Below are 23,389 nucleotides of genomic sequence, written 5' to 3' on the forward strand. Positions count from 1 at the left end.
CACAGAAATTAGTGTCAATAAGTATCTTCATTTCACTTTGTTTTAGAGTTGTACATCTCCAAGATAGGAGCTTGGGAGCGAGTATGCCATTATCTGTAAAAGTTCAAACAACTGAATTACAAGTATTTGTAAATGTGCTGGAAATGGGCTGAGTTTAATTGGAAGTGGGTGTGACCTAACCAGACTTTGTTACTTGAAACTGGTATGGATTGATCAGAAGTTGCCATATTTATTATTATTTAGAAAATGATTTACAGTACAGCCTCAGAATTAAGCTTCAGAACATTTTCTGAAACAAAACTAAGATATATTCAGTATTTAGCTACACACAAATGAAGATTTTTCTTCATCACGAGTATTAATACTGACAGATTTTATTGCTACTCATGCTTGTAAAAAGTACATTATCCTAACCAGATACTTGTTTAATCTCACTGGTTGGCCCAGCCCTAATAGGAGCAATGGCATCTGGAATGTTACATTTGATGTGTCAGGTTTCATTTAAAAAATGTCTAAAAAAACGCGTCATTACTACAGAATATGTGTTTTAAAATTCGCCATGCACACCCAGACATGATAGCAACGACATTACAGAGGGTGAACAGAGAAAGGCTAACAGAGTTTAGAACAGTGTGATGGGGAAAAAAGGAAGGACACATATACATACATGTGATGCATGGAGGAATGAGTAAAAGGAGGAGTGATGGGGAAAAAGACATGCTGTAATTGGTTACTGCGTGGAAGAGCACATTCAAGAAAATGTGCAGCTGCTGAACTGACAAGATGATGTCATTATGCAATTATCGTCATGCAGGTCTCATACTGACTGGCAGCCGATGTGCAAACATATTCAATTATTATCTTTTTCTTTATTATCCTTCTTTCTTTCTTCACATTCCTCCACAGCAGAAGCTTCTGTACTCTCCAGTGTGTTAATGTACGACAGATCACAAACATGTGAAGTAACCTACAGTAGGAAATGAAGGCGTTTCAGCCATAGGGGAGAGCTCCTCTCTTAATAGGTTTAATAATGGTAGTTAAGTGGATAAAGTGGTCGGCTCCAGGAAGGAACAGTAGGAGACAGGCACAACATGCACATGTATACCCATGTGTAAACACAAACACACACACATGCACACAGAGGTAGACCAGGGTTGAACTGACATGCAGCATGAATGCAGAGGAGGAAGACACCAGAGTCAACAGGAAGCAATTTGCAACAGGATGTCAGCGGTGGTCAACCTAGGTTCACACATACACATATGAACACACATACACATGCAGAGTTCATACACGTGTCTTTGGTGGCTCCGTCAGCCTCAGGGTCTTCATTAATGCATGCGGACTGTATGCTGGAGCCACTGGGAGGGGAGTGGAGCCATCTGGTTCAGTTTGTCCTGTTCATCAGCTAGCATTTACTGAGGTGCCAGTGATGGCTCTCAGGGACTGACTGACTGTTTGCATGGTCTGTGAAGTGGTTTTAAGTTTGCTATGTTAATCAAGTAACACATTAATATACTCTGACATCCCCTCGATTTAGCGCTTCAAATGTTAGAGTGTGCTCCTTTTTTTTTCTATTATCTATGGGGAAGATATAAAGCTATTTCCACCAGTCAGTTAGCTAAGCTACGAACTAAGACCAAAATTGAGGGAATGGCAGGACTTATTTTTTCCCACATTTAAAGAATCCTCCTTCCAGCACCTTTTAAACTCACTTACCACATTATACCGAATCATTTGAAGGTGCAAGTTACATTTAGACAGAACAAGACTAGCAGTTAAACTAAGCTAAGCTAACTAGCTGCTGGCTCCAGCATCATATTGATCTGAGAGTAATACAGATTTCATCAAATCTGGAAATTTCCCAAATTGTCTAACAACTGTAAAATGGTCAGTTCATCCCAGAAATATTTGCCCTCTTACCTGCAATGTCATTCATCAATCTAGAGTTGCCAAGTGTCGGAGAGATTTGCCATAGAGATGTCTGCCTTCTCAATGGAGCTAGATGGCACTTGGCTTTTGGTGCTCTAAGTGCCATAAAATACATTTGAAAAAACCCAACAGCAATGTCTCTTTCCAGAAATCATGACCTGTGTACACAAGATAACAGACCTGCCAACCAGATCACCATGCAGACAGAAGCGTACATCTACTGCTAACTTACCTTACACCACCAAGCTAGCTAACATTACAGCTCAGCTGAGAAAGATGCCATCAGTGTTTACATCTTCCACTGTTAAGTGCACAAGCCTCTCATCCATGAGTAGATGCATGCTTCCTTCTGCGCAGTGATGCGGTTGGCTAGTGTAGTTCAGGCAGAAAATAGTTTTTCCGTGAAACTGCTCACAACAAGATCTGTGGATTATCTTGAGTAACCAGGTCATGATTTCAGGAGAGAAACATTGCTGTTAAATTTTTTAAAAAGATTTTAACATTTTTTTGAGCTTTGTGCAACACAAGCCAAGTGCCATCTCCATTTTGTTCAAGAGAAGACAGACATCTCCACAGCTGATATCAACACTCGGCAACTCACACCAAAACAATCTAGACTGATACAGGTAAGAGGAAAAATATGTATTATTGATTTTTAGGTGAACTTTCCCTTTAAAGACATTATATTGGGCTCTAGGAAATTGTAATGGACATTTCTCCCTAATGTTGACATTTACAGGCAATCTCATCAACTAAAAATCTGACTAATTGAATGGCTTATTAAAAATACATCTAAATAACATCTTCAGATGGTAACTGTGGCTCTTGATTAGGAGTTTCCTGGCTCCACAAATCCTAAAAGTCGTCACTGCCACATCTTGAATCATCACTGCTATTCCAGGGAGAGGGAATCCAGCTCAGAGATCTGCCGGAGCAGCTGAGTCAGTTACAGGGAAGCGGGAGATAGATGTGAGTGTTTGAGACACGGGCGTCAGTATGCCATCCAGGAGGAGCGAGTTTCATTCTGACAGTCGAAACCGAGCTGACATCACACTCTGGAGAGGGAGAAGTGAGTAAGCCTTCCCGTTTGAAAGTGGAAAAGCAAAATAACCACAGCTTATTCCAAGTTCCATAGTCTCACAAAAAGATGCTAAAGGCCAAAGTCCACTGAAAGCTAAATAAAACTCTGAGGTTTTTTTTGTTGTTGTTGTACAGACTGTTAACATTTCACCCATGGTACCAGAGGGCAAATTTAGGAGTGGCTGTGATTTAGGAGGCTTCACATGAAAGTATAACATCCTCCTCTCTTTTTTCTCATTATCGCTCTGCCGTTCTTCCGTTTTCTCTCATCTTTGATCCCTCATTTCTGCATTTCCTAACCCCTGCAGTCTGTCACTCCCCCTCTGCTTACCCCTCTCCTGCTGCCTCACACACTCAGCTTCTCTCTCTGCCTTCAGTGCCTGGAGACAGGATAACCACAATCATTCCTGCCGTGAGATACAAGTATGCACTCCCCCTGAATAAACAACATCAGATGACAAAGGACACCTCGATAAGCATCATATGTAGCAAGGGGAAGTCACTATGTAACTGGCCGAGGAGAAGAAGGGAACAAGAGGAAGCACAAATAAAGGCTCAAAGTGAAAAAAAAAAACTGCCCAGAGAGTGGAGATAAAGACGGAGCTTAGGGGGAGAAAACAGGAAGAAGGGAAGGAGGCAAACAGAAAGCGAGAGCGAGCGCAGGATGGAAGAGAGATGTCAACAGCTGAACACGCTGACCACTGACACACAGCAGAGAGATTTCACAGAGCTATTTTGATAGAGCTCCTTATTTTAGACCATACGTCCCTCAGAACACTTAAAGGCTCATTTTGTCTATTTTTCCATCAGTCATCTCACAAATCCACTTGCTTTTATGGCAGCAGTAGTAACATTTTCAAGAGATCTGGCAATGACCATGGCAACATACAATGTATTTTGCCTTGGCACTTTGCCTAACGACATTTAACATCCAATAACTGAAAAATAACACAGATTTATCAAAACCTGCTAGTCACAACTTTCAAAAGAAATATATTATAAATGACACTCAAAGAAGCACTGATTGTTTTAAACACACTATTATGTTGCCAAAAACAAGGAGCTGTATAATACCTGGAATATTAAACATGCCTTGCTGTGTACCTATCACTTAGCTTAGGCTTACAGGAAATGAAAAACACTGAGTAAATATAAACACATGCATCTGTCTGTGTGTGTGTGTGTGTGTGTGCGTGCACACTGTCTGCGTAATACTTAATCATTAACAAGATGAGTAAAGCAGTAAAATTTAATAAACCATGATAATTTTTTGTACACAGCAATGATCATGCCTGTGATGGCTTTAAATAGAAACAACAATGTGACAACAATAAGTCACCACCTTTAATCGAGTTGCACACATGTTCAGCTGGCAACATTTTCTATCCACTCCATCCACTTCAACAACCATCCTACTGAGTTACATCTCTATTATCATCTATATTGACTGTTGTTTCTCTCTTACCATTGATGTACTGTGACACGTAGAGCCACCACAGGATAGCATGTCCACCTGGTGTCCCATGGTGAGAGACAAACAACAGAGCCGTTTGATAAACAAGACACTTGCTTCCATGTTGCTCAAGACACCAAATAGGAGAAAATAAACTCAAATGTGGACAAGCCCAAGAGTGACAAATCAGCTGATATTATCAAACTCCAGATTTACTGTATTGGTATTGTTGTATCTGATGGACAGTAAGTAACAAGAAATGCCAAAGTTTGAGGTATTTGAGAAAATTTGCCTAGGTACAGACCTTTGAATTCGCCCACTCCACTGAGTTTGAGTTGACTAATTTTTTCAGGCATCATGACTTGAAACAGCAGCTTCTCGGTTAAAATAGCAAAATAACCAATGAGTGCTGCAGTGGGACTCAAATAACCAATCAGCTCGCTGGCTGGACCAACGTTGTTGTTGCTGATGGAACCAATGAGGAGTAATGTAAAGTAATAACAACAATGGCAAGTGCTATAGATAACATAGCTGTTGCTATTGAGGCTGTTCCTAATCGTCATGTGAACACAATATCATCCGACATCACAGTTTGTTTTTCTTCACTCCGCTCTACTTTAAACAAAAATGGCATAACAGGTATGTTGGTATGGATACGCATATGTCTGGAGTTAAAATTACACTAGATTCAGGTGGATATGTTTTTTTCTAGTGTCTAGTTAGGGGGAAATCAAACCCCCTTCCCCCCACAGAAATTAGTCTTAGTGGATGCAATATCCGACTGAAGATGTAAACAGAGTGTAAGGAGTTGACAATTCTGTCTAGCATCAAGCAAAATCTTTCCAGCTCCACTGGCAGCAATTAGGACTAATGGACAACATTATTATTATGAATACTTGCTTATTACATAAGCACTCAGTCCATATAGCATCATAATTGCTATATCAATTCATAAATCAACATGAAACATTAGCAGAACAGCTGGTGTTTGTGTGAGCAGCCATCTGTATTTCACTGCGCAACATTAGGATCCATCAGATGATGTTAGGACAGCTGACTGTGTCTCAGATATAGACATTTGTCTCTGTCAGGTGCCCTTTGGTCATAGATGATTGTCCATATACACAATACACAACACAGACATAGTGTTGAAGTAGATAGATACAGTAAAGAGATACTACGGGAAAATGTATTCTTACACAAGTTCATACGCAAGTTTTACAGAGGAAATAGTATAAATGTTGATCACAGTAAAAGTATGAAATGTTCTGCCTGCAGACAGACGCACGCTGGTGCAGACACTTGCATGTGCAAACACAAGCAGACAGACGCATCCCCACAAACACATCTAATCTATCCCAAAAATAGTCTGGCACATCTTGGCTGCAGGTTTTAACTAATTTGACAGGCATGCATGATAGCATATAGAATAACATTTAGGTGCAGTTTCCACAATCTGCTAATCTGCACATAATAGTGAACTCTCTCATTAAAAAGTAAATCTGTCACTCTCTAGTATTAAAAATTAAAATCTGTGTATTTTAGTAGGTCACAGCAGGAGTCTCCTCTTCATTTTCTGCACTTGCCTTAATCACAGTAAATGAAATCCTCTTTCTGGGCAAAGCAGAAGCTCTCTGGCTACAGCTTTAATGGAATAATATGCAGAATCACATGGCGCATTATGAGAGAAAACACTGTGAGGAGGCTTTAAGGTTGTTAGATTGCTACTGAATAGAAAAGGAAAATACGCAAAGAACCTAAAAAGTTAAACATTGACGTGCTGAGTCAATGTGAATAAAGTAAAGCTGTACTCAGGAAATACAGAGCGTGTTTTACCTCTCAACAAGCAGCTTCAGTCTTTCCCTCTGCCTCTGAGCAGTCCTGTCTGTAGAGAGGAATACACACTGCCTCCCTCTCTCTCTCTCTCATACAAGCTCTCTGCTCTCTCACCAGCTCCCTTCGCCTCCCTCCCTCTCTCACGATAACAGACACACTCCCACTGTGCCAGCAGCACATGCAACATCCCCTCTCGCTCTGCCTGTGTCATATGCACAGAGACAGTCAGGGACGTCAATGAGTGCTTTCCCTCACACGTGCGCTCGCATACACATCAATACGCCACATGCAGACAGTGGGCAGCCCCAACAGAGTGCTGGTGTCCACTCCAATGACCTCTCCTGTGGCCTGAGGCTGAGAGAGAGATGGCAAGTTGGAGCTGGACAAAGGGGGAGAATTAGATGGGCTGCACAAAAGATACCAAAAAAGATGGAAATTAACCTAGTGCTGGTTGATATGGAGATGATAAAAAAAGGTGGCAGAACACACTGGTCAAAGCATTTATGACTTAAAAAGAAGACAAAAAAAGCAACTGAGAAGGTGGGAAAGCTTTGACTGTGACTGTAAAACATCAGGAAATGTGACAGAGATGAAAGGTAAAAAAAAAAGATGATGACAATGAGACGCAATAGATAAAAGGAGAAAAAAAGGAAAAAAAAAAGCAATATGCTGACATGAGCAGCACATACAACATACAGTCAGAGCATATAGCGTGACATGAAGCAGACAGCAGCCTTGACCTAATGTTCCCCTTTATTTATGAATACCCCCAATTGGGACTGATTTTACACACACACACACACACACACACACACACACACACACACACACACACACACACACACACACACACACACACACACACACACACAGTCTGCCTCCCCAGCTGCCTCTTACTTATTTGCGACCCCCCCACGATCACTCACTGGCAGGCATCTACGGCACTCTTGTTATTTTCTATATTTACCCACTCAGACTTCTCCTATCCACATTGATCATCGTCCCGTGTGACGATGTCCACTCTCGTCCACGGCGCCTGCCTCTCCTGCAGCCACCAAGGGTTGTTTTTGGCTATTGCTGTGGTGACCAGGGGGACGAGTATGACAAAAATAATAATCCTCTTTTAATACATGCTGCTAAGGCACAACAGCTGGTAGTGCCCAGTTGTACACCATTACAGAGTGCGTGTGGAGGAGGAGGTGGGGGCAGGAAGACAAAATTCCTTCCCTTGTCATGAAGCCTGCAGGATTTTAACGGACGTGAAGAGCTGAGAAAGAAACGCGATGGGTCCAAGTGCAAATGTGTTGTCTCTCTTTTCTGTGTGTTCATGCTGTCGGAGAGTGAAGCACAACAGCACAGTTACAACAAGGTCATGAGCCCACTCAGTGGTGTGTGCCACTGAGCTGCTGTGAGCGGGGTCACAGGAGAGCAGAGGCAGCTCCTGCCAACAGTTTGACATAAGCTGCGGACAGGGAGAGTGCTTCTCTCTTGAACAGCGCAATCATGTCCTCTTGTGATAAAAGAATCCACTCAGAAGCAACAAAGATTAGGAAAATTACTCAAAGCACAATCTGTTGCATAGCAGTCTCATCTATTAAGGCCACCGTCTGTGGACAAAATTGTGTCCCTGCCCCCTCTGTGGTGAATTCTACTGTGATCGTTTAATGGCAGTGCAACACGGTGACAGGAAGCTATTTCTCTTTGGTTCTGAGGGACTGACAGTAACATCTCCTTAAAATGTTTTGCATTTGAGCTCAGCTGTAGCAGCAAGGTCAGTTTTTTGTATATTTCTATATATATTTATTTTTGATATCTTTAATCCTACATTATACTTCCATTTTGGCAATTAGATGCAGTTTATAGCTCTTTCAATGTAATGTACAATGACAGCATGATGATTTATTTCACACATGTCATACATTACATGTGAAATACTATGGAGTGTCAAAGGTAAAAGCCATGATACTCTGACAAATACAGGATGATCTTCCTTTCCCTATCTCCCTATAAACAGACCGATGCAGGGCTCAACAGTAATGGTCTCCAGGTTGCCACTGGCAACCATCTGGAGAAATTGGCAACAAATTCTTGGCCTTTGGTTGCCATCAGTGGCAAGGACTTTTAAACACATAAAATGTGATAATGTCCCCAGTGTGGGCTTAATAAAGTCTCATCTTATCATTTATCTTAAAAAATAGGGACAGCAAACAGCAAAAGGTGCACCCTAAAAAAATACTGCAAGTGATGTTGGTGTGTAAGAAGTCATAAAACAGCAACCTTTTTCTTCTTCTCTCTCTGCTTTTTCAACCACAAGAACTACCAGCAGCCTGAACAGCTCCAACTAGTGTAAATACTTGATACGAGATCATCTTAACTTTTCAGTAAACAGTAAACTATACTGTGTCAACAAGAAGGTACATATAAATTCAGTAGTGCACATTGCAAGTTTTCACTATTGTGTTTACATCACACAACGTCACACAATACTTTTATCTGTTGCATTTGTGATATTTAAATATCGTTGGTACAGACAGAACCGGAACCAGACAACTCTGCACAAGTGTTGCCGTGTTTACTTGCGTGTGTACCACAGACTTTAAAAATAATCAACACAGCTACCATGACATCACCCATCCCATAGGTTTATGGACTCTTAGAAGACTTTGGCATTTAAGCCATAGCCACCTTGGTTTTTTGGAGTCAGAAGTGACCACATTTGGGTGTGAGGCTGGTGCTGTGGAGGAGTGAGGGGTGTATCTGACTGAGAGGCTGAGGACACTATCAGCAGACAGCCTGTAACTCAAGCGGCCCCAACCTTAAATATGAGTAACTTTAAGCCTTCATAAAATGAAAACAGGGGATCTTTCCACCCCCTGGGAGTTGCCACTTGGTGGTATAGGCAACTGTTTTGGACAAAGGTGAAGCAATTTAAGTTGCTTGACTGTTGGGTGAAAGGTTGACAAATCCCTCAACATCACAAACGAATGGCAAAATTGATTCAACTAACCGAGAACCAGAAGAACATACTGTAATAACGCTTTTAAACATTCTTCTGTCACATTTTTATTATTAAGCTGAATTACAACTGCACAATATTTTAGTTCAAATAAGGTGACTAAAATGACAACTATATTTTCTGTTTCAGCAATCTACAGCTGATGCCACCAAGTCAGTGTTGAGCCCCACTCTGGAGGATTGACCATTGTGCATTAGAAAACGTATTTTTGGCAAAAAAAAAGTAGCTTCTAGTTGTCTCCAACCAGTTCAGTTCAGCTCATATTCTGTCATCTACTTTCTTACTACTTAAAGCACACAGCAACAGATCTATTACAGCCTGACAGACAGCACATAGTCAGTTTTCCTGCAAGATGCCATCTATCTGAGTTTTACTGCATCTTGTGCTTTCTCCTCCCTCACCGTGAAAGCTCACTACTGCCCCCCTTTGATAAGCCTAATAGCACTTCTCACAGACAATACTAATGGGTATCATCAGAATATTGTGTAAAAAATTATTCTTTAATAAGCACAAAAGCTTCAAATCAATCTGTATTAGACCGTCACTGAGACTTCCCAGTTGTTCGAGGACTCTCGGGAGCTCCTGCTATGCCATGTTAACACATGACTGAATTACTCATAGCAACCTGTCTGGTTACAGTTGGGGGGGGGTGGCCTTCTTTAACCAGACATCTAGGTCAGTGCACATGGCTTACTCCACTTAAGACTCACACCATATTAACATCTGAACCTCTGACAGGAGAACCATTTGCTGAGGACAGGAGGAAGGTAAAGTGGTGAACTTAGGGAGGAGACGTTGGGCTTACCTTGACTTCACATGTCTTGTGAACTGCAACCTTGCACTCTGCACAAAGAAAAGAGTGTAGATATTTTATTTTGACAGTCAGCTTTAGACACAGAGAGGACAGTCAGGGTGAGCAAATCTCTGTCAGACCAAGGTGTGTGTGACTGAGATGTGGACTCACCCTTGCAGAAAGCCCCGGGGTTGTCGATGTTCTCCTTGCACACATCACACACCCGTTTCCTCTTGAAGCTCTTCTCCATAAAGGCGTGGCTCCCCGCTTTGGCGAGCTAGGGACACACAGGGATGTCAAATCTGAGCATTCTCACAACAAATAGGTGATAAAGGAAGTAAATCACCTTATTATTGAAAAGACTAAAACCATACCAATGTGTAAGTGACTGTGACATGTTCAGCTTTAGCATTTCCCCATTGTGTCTGAAGGCATTTTATCGCCTGCATCGCTACTGTCCTGTCAGTTCAGATGTGTGCCATTTCAGTGACGCACCAGCATGGAGCACTGAAGCTGTACCTGCTGTACACTCAGCTTTCTTCACTAAAAACTCCTATCATATCACACTGTGTTTTAAGGCATCCTGTTGTCTTGTCTTTTAACTTGTCCTCATTCTGTCTCAGTCTGTGGGGCAACTAAGACGATGAAAAACAACCAGTTTTCTGTGCTGCCAGCCCCCTCCTCTAATGTGCTGCATGGTCACAGGTGAGCTAAATGTAATTTAATTAGACGGATGTGGTTGTTCATTATTTTAGTGGTGACCTTTGTGATGCTGTTGGCTGACTTTAGGCCCCTGGCTGTCTGAGTCTAGACTGAAATGTGGTACTGACATTTATTTAGGCAACTGTTTGGCAATCCCCTGACTGCAAACAGCAGGTCAAAATTTTCATGTGTGCATTACTTTGGCTTACAACCCAATTCTTTTTAAACTAATGGCATTCCTTAGCCTCTGCCGTACGCGTGTTTAGTGCTAATTATCAAATACTTGCATATCACACTTTAGCCCTTTGAAACCTGGATCAACATCAGTTTTCTTGTCCTGCATTTAAACGCCTTTCACAAGCTATTTGACTCTTTGAAACCTGAACAAATTCGTTTAATTCATTTCAGGATGAGGAAAAAAAGGCCAGTGACCAGCTTGACAGGAAAAGTCCCACAAATTGCAAGAGATCTGACCTAAAATTTGTTTACTTTTTTCCTGGTAATTTTATTGTCAAGTTTTAACTCATTTTTTGCACATTTTTGGGCGATTTCGTAAGTTGCTCAGATTTCAAAGGGTTAAACTAAAATGGTGAATGTTTTACTTGATAAACATAAGCATGTAAGCATGCCATGATCGAAGCTGTACACCACTATTTGATTTTTCCAATGGAATTTGGTAAGGACATTCCTGTTTCCCAGAGAATGACCTCTGGCATTAATTCACTTGGTCCAATGTATTGGTTTAAGACCAAATTTTCCCGATATGAAGGGCATCCCTTACGTCTAATGCTCCTTTGCTCTTTTAGCATCATCCAAACACTCTAAACTAAATTAACGAAAGTATTAAGCATTTTGATAAATATCAACATATTAGCATTGTCATTGTTAGTATGTTGCCACGCTAGCTAGCATTTGCCTAGTAGCAGTCTTCAGCTGGCACAGCATAGTGCTCACCGTTGACCTTAGTTATTCTTCGTCCACCTTCCATAAATAACCAATCAAAATGCCTTTTGCCTCTCTCTACGCATGTCAATACAACACATATAAAACTACATATCATGCAATTACTCATTAAAATACGCCCGAACAATATGGCAATAATATAAATGACTGTACTGGCCAACAGTTCACCTGACAGAAAAAATCTTTTGCTACATACATTGTAAGGTGAGAGAGGAAGGTGCAGAGAGCTAACGGCAGAGGCTAGTTAGCATTAGCTGCCGGCATACGATGAAATGGAGATTTCTACGCTGTTACTCTATTCTGCAGTACTTAACGTTGACCATACACGCCAGGTCTCCACGGCACTATATTCTCTAATCATAAATAGCAGTTGAACAAAGACAACATAACCTGCACCTAACTCTTTGCTATGCTGTAGATGTCGGTCAGTCAGGTGCTTAACTCTGAACTCTAGCATATCGCAACAAAGCAAAAAGAAGGCACCACCTTGTGGTGCTATTTGGCATTGCAGTACTACCACAAATAGGCTGATAGAACGTAGCAGTACCATATTTGAGTAAAAGTACAGATATCTTAGTAGAAAATGACTGGCAGAAGCTTAAATCACCTATTAGAATATTACTTGAGTAAAGGTCTTAAATAGTGAGATATTTACTGTACTTCAGTATCAAAAAAGTAATTTATTATAGCCTATTAAATGTAGTATAGAGTATAAGTAAGAGTAAAAGTACAAGTAAATGCTGTTAGTACAAGAATTCAGAGAATTATTAAGGTAATCTCTTCGAACATACAGCACCTAAAAAATGGAGCATACTAAACAAGGTCTTTTTTTAAAATAAAACAAAAACAAATGAATGGTTGCAGTTAACAAAATCCAGTTTTTCCTTTCCTCCGATTACTTCATTTGTCCGTCCGCCCCCTCCTCTCTTCCTTAGTTCCTACCCTATTTATATAAGTAGTGAAGAAGTATAATGGAGAAAAAAAGTACACATTTTATTTAGGAAATGTAGTTGAGTAAAGTGAATGTTGACAGGAATATAAGAACTAAAGTAAAGTACAGATACTCATACAAAACATACTGTAGTATTATTTACTTTGTTGAATTACAACACTGTATATGTACTATCTCTTATAAGTCTGTGAGTCTGGCTGAAGTAGCTCTCCTTTTTGATTACAGTGTTACTATTAGTTTCCTCTCAACACTGCAAGGTGGTACAACACTAGACCATCATGGCAGCTGTGTAAACATGCGACATGAGCTTTCGTTGGTGAAGCAAAGAAACAGACGAGGATAAATCCTAAACGGACAGACCCACTGATACTGTTCACTGTCTTTCCCAAAATGTTAAAGTCAAATCTCTCCCCTTCTCTCACTTTCTCTGATACTATTTTATTGACTGAAAAGTTGGATATACTAAGAATTCCGCAATGGAGCGGCATGATAAGAGCATAAATTTAGATGATAGAGAAGATATGAAAACAAAGCTCCAACCCTGGAGAAAACCCCATAAAATGCACAGTTTTGCACACACGCACGCAACCACACACACACACACACACACACACACACACACACACACACACACACACACACACACACAAATAAACGTAATGCCCTGAGTCATAATCCATGGACTTTTCCTTTTATAAAGCAATACTAAACTGTCCCAGTAAAAAGAGGGACAATGTTTATATAAAGCTATGGTAATGTTCTCCCAGAGCAATGCCTTCTGACAGCATGTGAAGCACATTAAACCATTAAATCTTTCCTTGAGCAGAAGGAGGTGCCTGGAAACATCAGGAGGGAGATGGTGTTTGTACTGTGTGTGTGTGTGTGTGTGTGTGTGTGTGTGTGTGTGTGTGTGTGTGTGTGTGTGTGTGTGTGTGTGTGTGTGTGGGGCAATGGGTGAGGTGGTGGAGGGCCACAAACAGCATACCTGAACAAACTGGTGTTTCTTTTCCTGTTAAATGACTCGATGCATTTCTCTGGTCTTAAAAAAACATTTTTCAGGCTTTTTTATTTATTTATTTTGAACTTTTTCCGACGCCTTGGATTTTCCTAACAGACGGGGCATTGAATTTAACTATGAAAGGTGAAGGTGCATGCACTCCAGTCTCTCACAAACAACATTTTTATCCAACACCAGAGTCTCACTTGGCCCACCATCTTGAGTGGTGGAAGGAAACTCATTCTCATTCATTAACCACAGTATATTATAAAACAGCCACGTCTCTCCAGAGGAGCATGTCTAAATCCTTTATGACTAGAAATGTATAATTAATGTTTAATGTGGCCCTGCCCTAAGCTTTGTGTGATTACATAACTGAATGTAACTGCAGCAGATTCGCTCCGACTGAACTTCTCAACCCTCAACAAAACAAATACACAGAATTTGGGACTTGTTTCATTAAAAAAAAAAAAAAAAGCTAAATCTCTACTAAGTGTTTTACATCTACCTACAGTTGATAAGTGCAGGTAAAATAGAACAGTTTAGTAAGTAGCAACATTTAAATACACAAATACATCACTTCATTAGTTAAAGAGGATAATAAAAACTTCATTAACTACATACTCAACAAGACAGAGCTTTTAAGCGTGAAATTTTGTGAAATATGCTCTCTTGCCAAAACTTAGTTGAAATGATCAAGATTACTCTCATGTCTGTGTACTAAATATGAAGCTACAGTTAGGAGATAATTGGTCTAAAGCAAGAAAGTCCATTTTTTGAGAGGAGGCCAAATAAGATAAAGGTAAAAAAAACCCTTTAGGGCCTTAAGCTCTTCCAATCATGTGTTATGAAAAAATAAAATAACATACAAATGAGAGAAATGCAACAGTTCCATCTTTCAGTAAAAAAGTATTCAATTTCCCACCGCTCCTGTAAGCACTGGCCCTCGCTGTTGACTTAAGTCTTTTTTTTTTATATACGCTTGTTTACCGTCAGTTAATGAAAACACATAAGTTCTGTCCACAAACTGTATGATAATCCTGTCATGTTGAGGTGAAAATAAAAAAATGCTTAGCTAACTTACTTTGATGTTGTCAATCTGACCCCAAATGAAATTTTTTGCCATCAAAATATGTTTTTTATACTTTTTTATACAGTCCAACCCATTACCACACTAATGTGTGGTAATGGGTTGGACTGAAGTAAGACTAAACGTGGAACACAGAAATGATTGACAATTTATACAATATGCTTTAAATAAAAGTCAAAACAGGGCGGGGTCAGAATGACCCCAGAGGGCAAAAGGCGTATGGCAATCGTCTTGTGCAATGGTGTAATGTAACAAAGTAATAATACTGTTACAGAATTTTTATTTTTTGGGAGTATATATACCATACTTGAGTTTCTATTTTTCTGTCAACTTTTACTTTACACCACTACATTTCCCCTAATCTACTTACTACAAAACATGCAAGGAAGGGAGGAAGGGACAGATGGACAAATAAAGGAATGGGAGGAAAAGACAAACAGCATATTGTTCAAATCCTTTAATTTGTTAAAAAAAAAAAGACCTATTTTTTCTCCAAGTGCAATGTAATGGACTTGCTTGACTAACTAATATTGTATGGTGGGCCACATGCAGTATATTTTGAAAAACAAGCTGTGGGCCATTTAAAATCAGGCTGCATGCCATGATTGGCCTGTGGGCCAGACTTTGAACATGCCTGGTATAAAGCCTACACAGTAGCATAAAGCCTACAACAGAAAGAAACAGAAAGACTGGCTCTCTGTCCAAAAGAAAAGAAACTTTTTTGCACATATGCATTTCAATGTATACAAACAAGATACAATGTATTAATTAGTGAGCTTAAACCTGCAGCGGGGCAGTGTGAAGCAAATAAAATATTGTCAAACAGATGCTTAATTGCAGAGCAGTTACAGAGCAACATCAGACTCTCACTCATTTGGAGTCATGTTTCTGTTCACCTGGAGAAATAGAATCAAAATTTCACTTTCTTGTTGCACTACTTTTGGCCTCTACGACCTCCTTTGGGAAATATGTCCATTTATTTCTTACTGAACATCACAATCACATGCATTTTGCTTAAACAAACAGAAAAAAATAGTATTTAAGTCTCATAGATAAGTTTCATTTTCAATATGATTGAATAATAAGGTTCTTTAGCGAAAATGTATGTGTTTGGGAAGTATTCAGTACAGGGCTAGGCCTCTTTTGGTAAACATGGTTCCCAATCACTCAACAAATCAATATGTTCGCCATTTTCCGTAGAGGCATGCAAAAAAAATCATTTTCTTCATGAATTTAAGGTAACATGGAACGACTAAATGACCATTTTGTGGGTGACGTGTTCCTTTAAACTCACTATAAAGCTCTGTAAAGCCGAGAGGCGCGGCAGATTCAGGTGATAACTCTCCGTAGGTTTATCACCGTGAGCCAGGCCTCTCCCATTACACTTTGTTTTAGCATTCTTATTTTATACAATATTAGAATAAATACATATGCTATGCAGCCTACAGATTTTGCTAACTTCAACAACAGCTAGCCTGGCCAGAGCCACTTGTTTCCAGTTTTTAAACTAAGCTGACATAAACTAAGCTAAGCTAAGCTAATCAGTTGCTGTAAGTAGCATGCTATTTAGTATAGACATAAGAGTATCAATCTTCTCCTCTAACTCAGCAAGAGAGCAAATGAATGTATTTTTCAAAATATTGAAATATTCCTTTAACTATACAGTCAACAAATCATAGATTTCCAGCACTGGCCACTGAACAAAGAAGTAATCCTAATTCAGTGTAATCTGTTTGCCACTGTAGAGAAAGTTACAATACATGGTAATAGCAATGCCTATAATAATAATAATAATATAACAATATCATCAGCCATACTATCTATTAAATTATTGTAAGGTGTAGTCTACCAAAAGAAAGGCATAAGCGATAAAATAAATGCATTGTTGCATTCATTTTTCAAAAAAATGTAGTTATTCTTCTTATCATATTTAACAACAAAAACCCTCGCATGTGGATAAACAGTGTTTGTTTTGATCACTGACTGGAACTGATCAGATGCTCACAGGCACAGATGGGACACATTATTATGATGCTGTACGTATTGATCTTATAATCACAGCAGCAGAGTAACATTGGACTATTGACTTATGTCCTCTTCTGTTATGATAAATGGAAGCTGCTATAAACCATGGCATCCATTGAACGTGTTGATTATCTGTGTTTGTGTGTGTGTGTGTGTGTGAGTGTGTGTGAGAGAGAGAGAGAGAGAGAGAGAGAGAGAGAGAGAGAGAGAGAGTATGTGTGTATGGAGGGATTTAGGAAGAGAGACAGTGAACCTGACAAAAAAGAGGGCATGTGAGGGGAAAGGATCAACATCCCCTCCAGCTATTTACATTTTAAATGTTATTACATAACTCACAAATTTTGGAGCTTGAATCAATTGGACTTATGTAATGGCCCACTGAAGTGCTGTACATGTAACTGTGTCCCTTCATAAACCTGACCTGAGATCACTTGTAGTATAAAAAGTAAAATCCTCAGTAATAATGCTAAGGCGTTGAAAAAAGCTACAACTTTATCAGACTCATCTTCTTTCCACACACAGAAAAATTGGCAGCATGAAATCTCACAATATGCTGAAAACACAAAAGTCAGAATCCGCTAAAACTACAAGATAAACATTTCATAATGCTACTGTTATAAATATTTCTCCTACATCCAAAATATATATTTTTCCTCTTACCTGTAGTACTATTTATCAATCTGGACTACAACTATTGCTATTATTTTCTTTCCAGCAAACCACACCCACAGCTGAATCCCCACTTAGAAGTGTGCATCTAATCAGATATGAGAGGCTCGTGCTCATGACGGCACATGATGTAAACATTTATGGTGCCAATCTCAGCGGAGCTGTAACGTTATAGCTTGTAGGGTGTAGTTCAGGAGAAAGAAAAATAGTTCATTTATTCAAGAGAAGGCAGACATCTCTACAGCTGATATTTCTGACAATCGGCAAATCACAACAATCTAGACTGATGAATAGCACTACTGGTAAGAGAAAAGATATGTACTTGTGATTTTGGGGTGAATTGTCCCTTTGATATTAAGTTTACGTGATACTACAGGAGTTAAAAATACCAAAATACCATAAATAACACAATGTAATTAGACACTGAATAGACTTTTCCTTTGCCATTTGCTTTGGGACAACTAAATAACAAATGTTTTTTCCACGTTTATCAATGGATTGGAGTTTTTTGGCAGCATATTAGCCAAGTCTTACTAAAATTAAAAATCACTGAAAACATAACTCCATAATATAAATTACCACCCAAATACATCTTAAGAGACTATAATAACTTGGAGTGCAGCCTTGTCTCCCTCCTAAAGGTCCCTGACTTCTTTCAAGAAACAAAGATCTCAGATGATGGCATTTCGTTTTGGATGAACACCATTTCATCAGTTCCATGTTGAAACCTCAAAGCAATTACTCATCTTTTGATGCCTGTGTGACAGTTGGAAGTTCAACCTAAAAAGAGCAGATGAATCAAGGGTACCACCTGCTGGACGAATAACAATATAGCTTTTTCTTGAATGGCCTAAAGAATACAGACCTTGTGGTATTAACAGTGTTACAACTGCTGTCAAAAAATCACAAGATGTCCCTTAAAATAAATTAATCATATTTTAATCTACAAACACACACCCACATGTTTATATCCTTCTATTCATTATCTCTTATTTTGGAAGCTCCGGGGACAGGCTGTTTAAATTATTTACCTCCAATTAAGTAGTTAAACCTGTGATGAATGCAACTAATGACATTCAGGATTTAAGTGAATTATTTTACAATGAAGATGCTCATTTTATGCACATTTTACCTTAAGTAAAATGTCAAAGGTTTCAAAAGGATAGGGATGGGATTTTGTTTCCTTGTGCTACTGGGCATGATGAAAGGTTTGCAGTCGACCTTTTCTGTTCTCCAAATAAACACATTTCTAAGAACACAACATGCTACCAGAGTTGTCAGCAGCTGGTTGGTTGATCTAGCACTTTAGCTGAAATTGTGTGATATTAATCATCTGCAAAACAATGACAAATGGTATCAAAGTGCAGTCATTAAATTTAAAACTGACAAATTAAATGACTCATAAATCTCACAGCGTGGGGGTGTCTTTTTACAAAATGTCTCTGCCTTTAGACTTCTCTCTCAGCTGTTGTTTTTGATTTCCATTTCTCCTGATCAGCACACGAGAGAACAGTAGAAGGAGAAAGCATAGTAAGGGTTGACACAAAATTAGAATCCAACCACATTGACAGTATTTGTTTTATGCGCTATAATTTTGAGCATTTTAAGCCTTCAAGAGGCCTGGTTTTGTTGAGGATTGTTTTTTTAATATTTAGACTAAATGTGGACTGCATTTCACTGTACAGGTGTTGTACATTTGATAGCAATAAAAAGGAACTACGGTTGAGGGGACATTCAGTCTCCAGAGGCTCCCGTGACTATCAGCAGTGTTGCAGTATTGCATTGCAGTATTAAAGAACCCCACCCCACTTGGATTTTTGCAGCCAAAGCCTATGTCACTCTACAAGCATCTCTGACCACTGCAGAGAGCCTAGAGCACTCCACTTCTAACATGGAGATGAAGAGAGGGTCAGGCACAAACAGAAGCATAATGGATTTCTTTATGACTGTGGCTGCATGCGCTTTTCATTACTGTGAGGACAACAGCAGCGGCAGCAGCAGAATTTTATTCCAAAACAACTCAAGAAAGTTTTCTAAAGCTGAGTTTGTTTCAGACATTTCGGTTATGTGTCTGAATGCACAGAAACAAACATTTTATGAAATGCACACATTGTGCTGATTCATTCAAACAGCACAAATATGCAGCTGCAACACACACATGCAACTCTGTACTCCTTTACTTGTGAGGAGGCCCCTCATTGACATAATGTATTTGCTAGCTCCCCAACTTAACCTTAAAGGGGCAGATCAAATCGAAAATGCATATTTTTCTTCTTACCTTTAGTGCTATTCACCTTCTACATTGTTTGGGTGTGACTTGCTGAGTGTTGGAGATATTGGCCATAGAGATGTCTGCCTTCTCTCCAATATTGTGGAACGAGATGGACACTTGGCTTATGCTGCTCAAGGCAAACCAAACTACCCCCACCCCCCCGTATCACAGCATAGAAAAAGGCATGCATCTACTCTATAAAGAGAAGACAGACTCTACGGCTGATGAGCCTTACAACGAAGGTCTTTGAAGGTCTATCCCAAGGTGATGACTGACCAAAATATCCTAACTCTCATGGTCTAAAATTCAAATTGGTTCTCACAAAGATAGACATGCACACACACACACACACAAACACACACTGTAAATGAATACAGAGTGCAAAGACACACCCCCTCAGCACTAAATGCCTTGGTCTGCTAGAGTGTTTTTTTCAGTGACACCTCAATGGTGATGACATGCCGGAGAGCAGTAGCCACAACCTCAAGCTATGGGTAACACACACGCACGCACGCACGCACGCACGCACGCACGCACGCACGCACGCACGCACACACACACACACACACACACACACACACACACACACACACACACACACACACACACACACACACACACACACACACACACACACACACACGATCCACTCAGGAAGGGACGGGAGCAGGTGGTGAGCCAGGGGTATGCTCTAGCTCTGGCAGGGTATTTATAACCTGCATGAGTCGGGGCCGTCACCTCTAAACAGCTATGAAAATGCTGAAAATAGGTGCGGGAATGAGTGTATGTTTGAAAGAGACAGAGACAGAGAAAAGAAAACAGACACTACAAATAACATAAAGAACTCCTGGACTGTTTGCATGTATGACATATTTCATTCCTCTCCACTGCAGAGTCCACCCATTCAGTTGGGACTATGTTATCATAATCTGGCACAGTCATACACACACACACACACACACACACACACACACACACACACACACACACACAGAAATTCAGACAGACACACACGATCCCGGCTTTAGGGGATTTGAAGCCACATGTGATCTGAGTAATGTTTTTGTTCCAGCAAGATCCAGGAGTTCACTTGCAGCACTGTGTGAAAATAAAGTGACAAAACTTCAAATACATTTTCTCACTTTAGTTATTTTACTCTGACATGCAACACACTGGACTGTGATTTACCCTGACAAGAGAGAATGCACACTTTCTGGTGCACCCTTGCTGCAAAGCCAACAGATCCTTTTTTTAATTCCAAGTCTCTATAAAAGCCCTGCACAGGCTTTACGTGGTTGCTCCTAAATCCATACATGTTCCTAAATAGAGCCAGCAGCCAGGCAGACGACAAGTCGGAACCGGACAGTAACTTATACCACTTCCTCTTGACCCCCAAGAGGCATGATCAAGAGGGATCAAGTGGGTCATCCACCACTGCCTTCTATTTTTTTCAGGGCCATTGCCAGTGATCTCATTGTACACAGTAGGAGTGACAAAATGACGAGGCCATTAAAATCAAACTTTGGACAAGTCTCATTAATGCGTGCAAGTCATGCTTCTAATGCAGGTCTAAATGAGACCTGCAAAACACATGTTTATCCTTTGGTATGTGAGCATGTGCGGCATGAGATGTTTCTGTTCTATTTAATGCTGGCAAAAACACAGAGGAGGAATATTTCGTAAGAGAGAAATGCTTTGAAGTCATCCAATTTGGAAACACTGGTAATTCTTTGGATTCCTTTGGTTGATAGCATGCGCTGAATGAAGTGTGTAACAATTAAACAAAGTTGAGCTTCCTCTGCTGAGTCAAAGACAAATCCTAAGCAGTATTCATGGCTTTTTGAAACAAGTGTCCTAACATGCAGGATCATCATGCATTGGTTTCATCAACCTTTTGCTCTGTTTATCCTCAAAATCAAGATGCTCTTTCCCTTTAGCAAGACATTTCTGCCGTGTTCAAACCAAATGTGTCCCCAAAGAGCAGTTATTTACTTACCTCAGCAAGTTGAAGGATCTCAGGATGCACCTCAGGGTCCGCCTTTATGGGGATTCCTCCTGTGTCAGTATCAGGTCCATGTTTCTTCATCCTGACGGCGCTTGTGCTGTGAATGCACCCCATACTTCCTGCACACACCTCTTTTTGCCTCTTTAATTTCCTCAACTCCTTATCGCTCTTTGAACATACAAGTGCTTTCCTCCAAAAGGTCCTCCTCTTCTTCTCCTCCTCCTCTTCTCAGCGCTTCATGTTTTGGAGGGCCTCCTTATGTTTCTGCGACAGCTAACGTCTTCCTCTCCAACATGTTCCTTCTTCCCCCAGTGACTCCTCACACCTCTGCCCTTCTCTCTGACAGCTTGTCCTCCCTTGAAATCCACCCCAGATGACTTTTTCCCCCTCCTCTCTTCTTACAACCCTTCTTTCACCCCTCCAAAAAGTATCACCAAGCACAGTTCCTCTCCTCTTACACTCTTCCCTGTTCCTTGCTCCCTGGCTCTCCTCACTCTCAAAGCATGCAAGCACACACTCACCACCTCTCTCTTCCCTTCCCCCTTTCCACTTGCCAATACCTTCGTCTCTTCCCTTCGCCTCTACAGACCCTCAAATGCCTCGTGTGCCGCTCTCTCCCTCTGCACATTTACAGACCCTCCAGTCTTCCCTTCTCTCTCTCTCTCTCTCTCTCGCTCCATCAGACTCCTCTTGCTGTCTCTCCATGGGGGAGAAGTGGGCAGCTGTTTTGGCTCGTTGATGTCAGGCCCTTCCCCTTTCCTTTGGCTTCAACTTCGGCCCCCTCTCACTCTCCTCTTCCTCATGGGGGAGTGATTAGATAGAGCTTCTTTCACACACGTCATCCCTCTGTGTAACTTTGCACATGAGAACATGCTGTTGTAGGCTTGATCCCACTTCATCCTCCTGTCAGCTTGTTGAGAGGAGTTGTTTGGGGTTTTTGGTAAACAGGATCTCTGCATCTTTCTTGGATGTGAAAATGCTTGATGTAATGAACTCCGAGACCCTGTTTGACAGGACACATGACACATTAATATCTTTTATTCCCTCAGTTTCTCTCCATTAAAATGAAAACAATGATAGGCTTTGTGCTTAAATCTCAGATCTGCTTCTTCCCTTGTTGAATTCCTCCAGCTCTCCCTCTGTAACACACACATAACTGTAGTTCCCCAAACTGGGTTCTCCAGACAAAATACTGCTTTAAGCTGGAGATTTTAGGGTTGTGAGGGGAAAAATCTCCAACAATAAGCTCTTTCTAAAACCATGTTTTTGGCCTCTGGTTAGATCATACAAAGCGCTCCTTGATTTAAACTGAGACAAATCTGTAGCTGCAAGCTTAATTAGGCGACAAAATCATCAATATGCATTAAAAACAGCATGAGTAAAATTCTCAGCAGCTTCACAGATGCCTCTGTATTACAGCTCCAGTGACGACATCAGCAGACACAGTGTAGCTGACCATGACAGATTACATGTATTTAAAGTTGATTAGGAATTTCACTTGATACATCGTCTGGGGACCTGAATGACGCAAACCTGAGTCATGTTGTGGCTTGAAATGGAAGGAAGGACCCTCCTGTGTGGACCAGCTGCTGATTCATATGGCA

The 23,389-nt window shown here is 40.4% G+C and overlaps 1 protein-coding gene across 4 annotated transcripts in view; it reads right to left on the bottom strand.

The window, feature by feature from the left end:
• Positions 1 to 23,389, bottom strand: part of LOC121954012 (tensin-2-like) — a 41,394-nt gene that overhangs the window by 16,274 nt on the left and 1,731 nt on the right. For 2 of the 4 annotated variants that reach the window (XM_042501327.2, XM_042501320.2), the window contains exons 2-4: positions 21,777 to 22,788; positions 10,282 to 10,387; positions 10,123 to 10,160 (exon numbers count right to left, since the gene is read on the bottom strand). In XM_042501327.2, coding sequence (XP_042357261.2) covers positions 10,123 to 10,160; positions 10,282 to 10,387; positions 21,777 to 21,899 — 267 coding nt within the window. In that variant the 5' untranslated portion in view covers positions 21,900 to 22,788. Of the gene's footprint in view, positions 1 to 6,301; positions 6,371 to 7,268; positions 7,424 to 10,122; positions 10,161 to 10,281; positions 10,388 to 21,776; positions 22,789 to 23,389 lie in introns of those variants that run through there. The other 2 variants (XM_088085561.1, XM_088085559.1) reach the window with 2 other exon arrangements.

Source organism: Plectropomus leopardus, chromosome 2 (assembly GCF_026936395.1).
Source record: "Plectropomus leopardus strain MGB_pleo_1.0 chromosome 2, ASM2693639v1, whole genome shotgun sequence".
Taxonomy (NCBI): Eukaryota; Metazoa; Chordata; class Actinopteri; order Perciformes; family Serranidae; genus Plectropomus; species Plectropomus leopardus.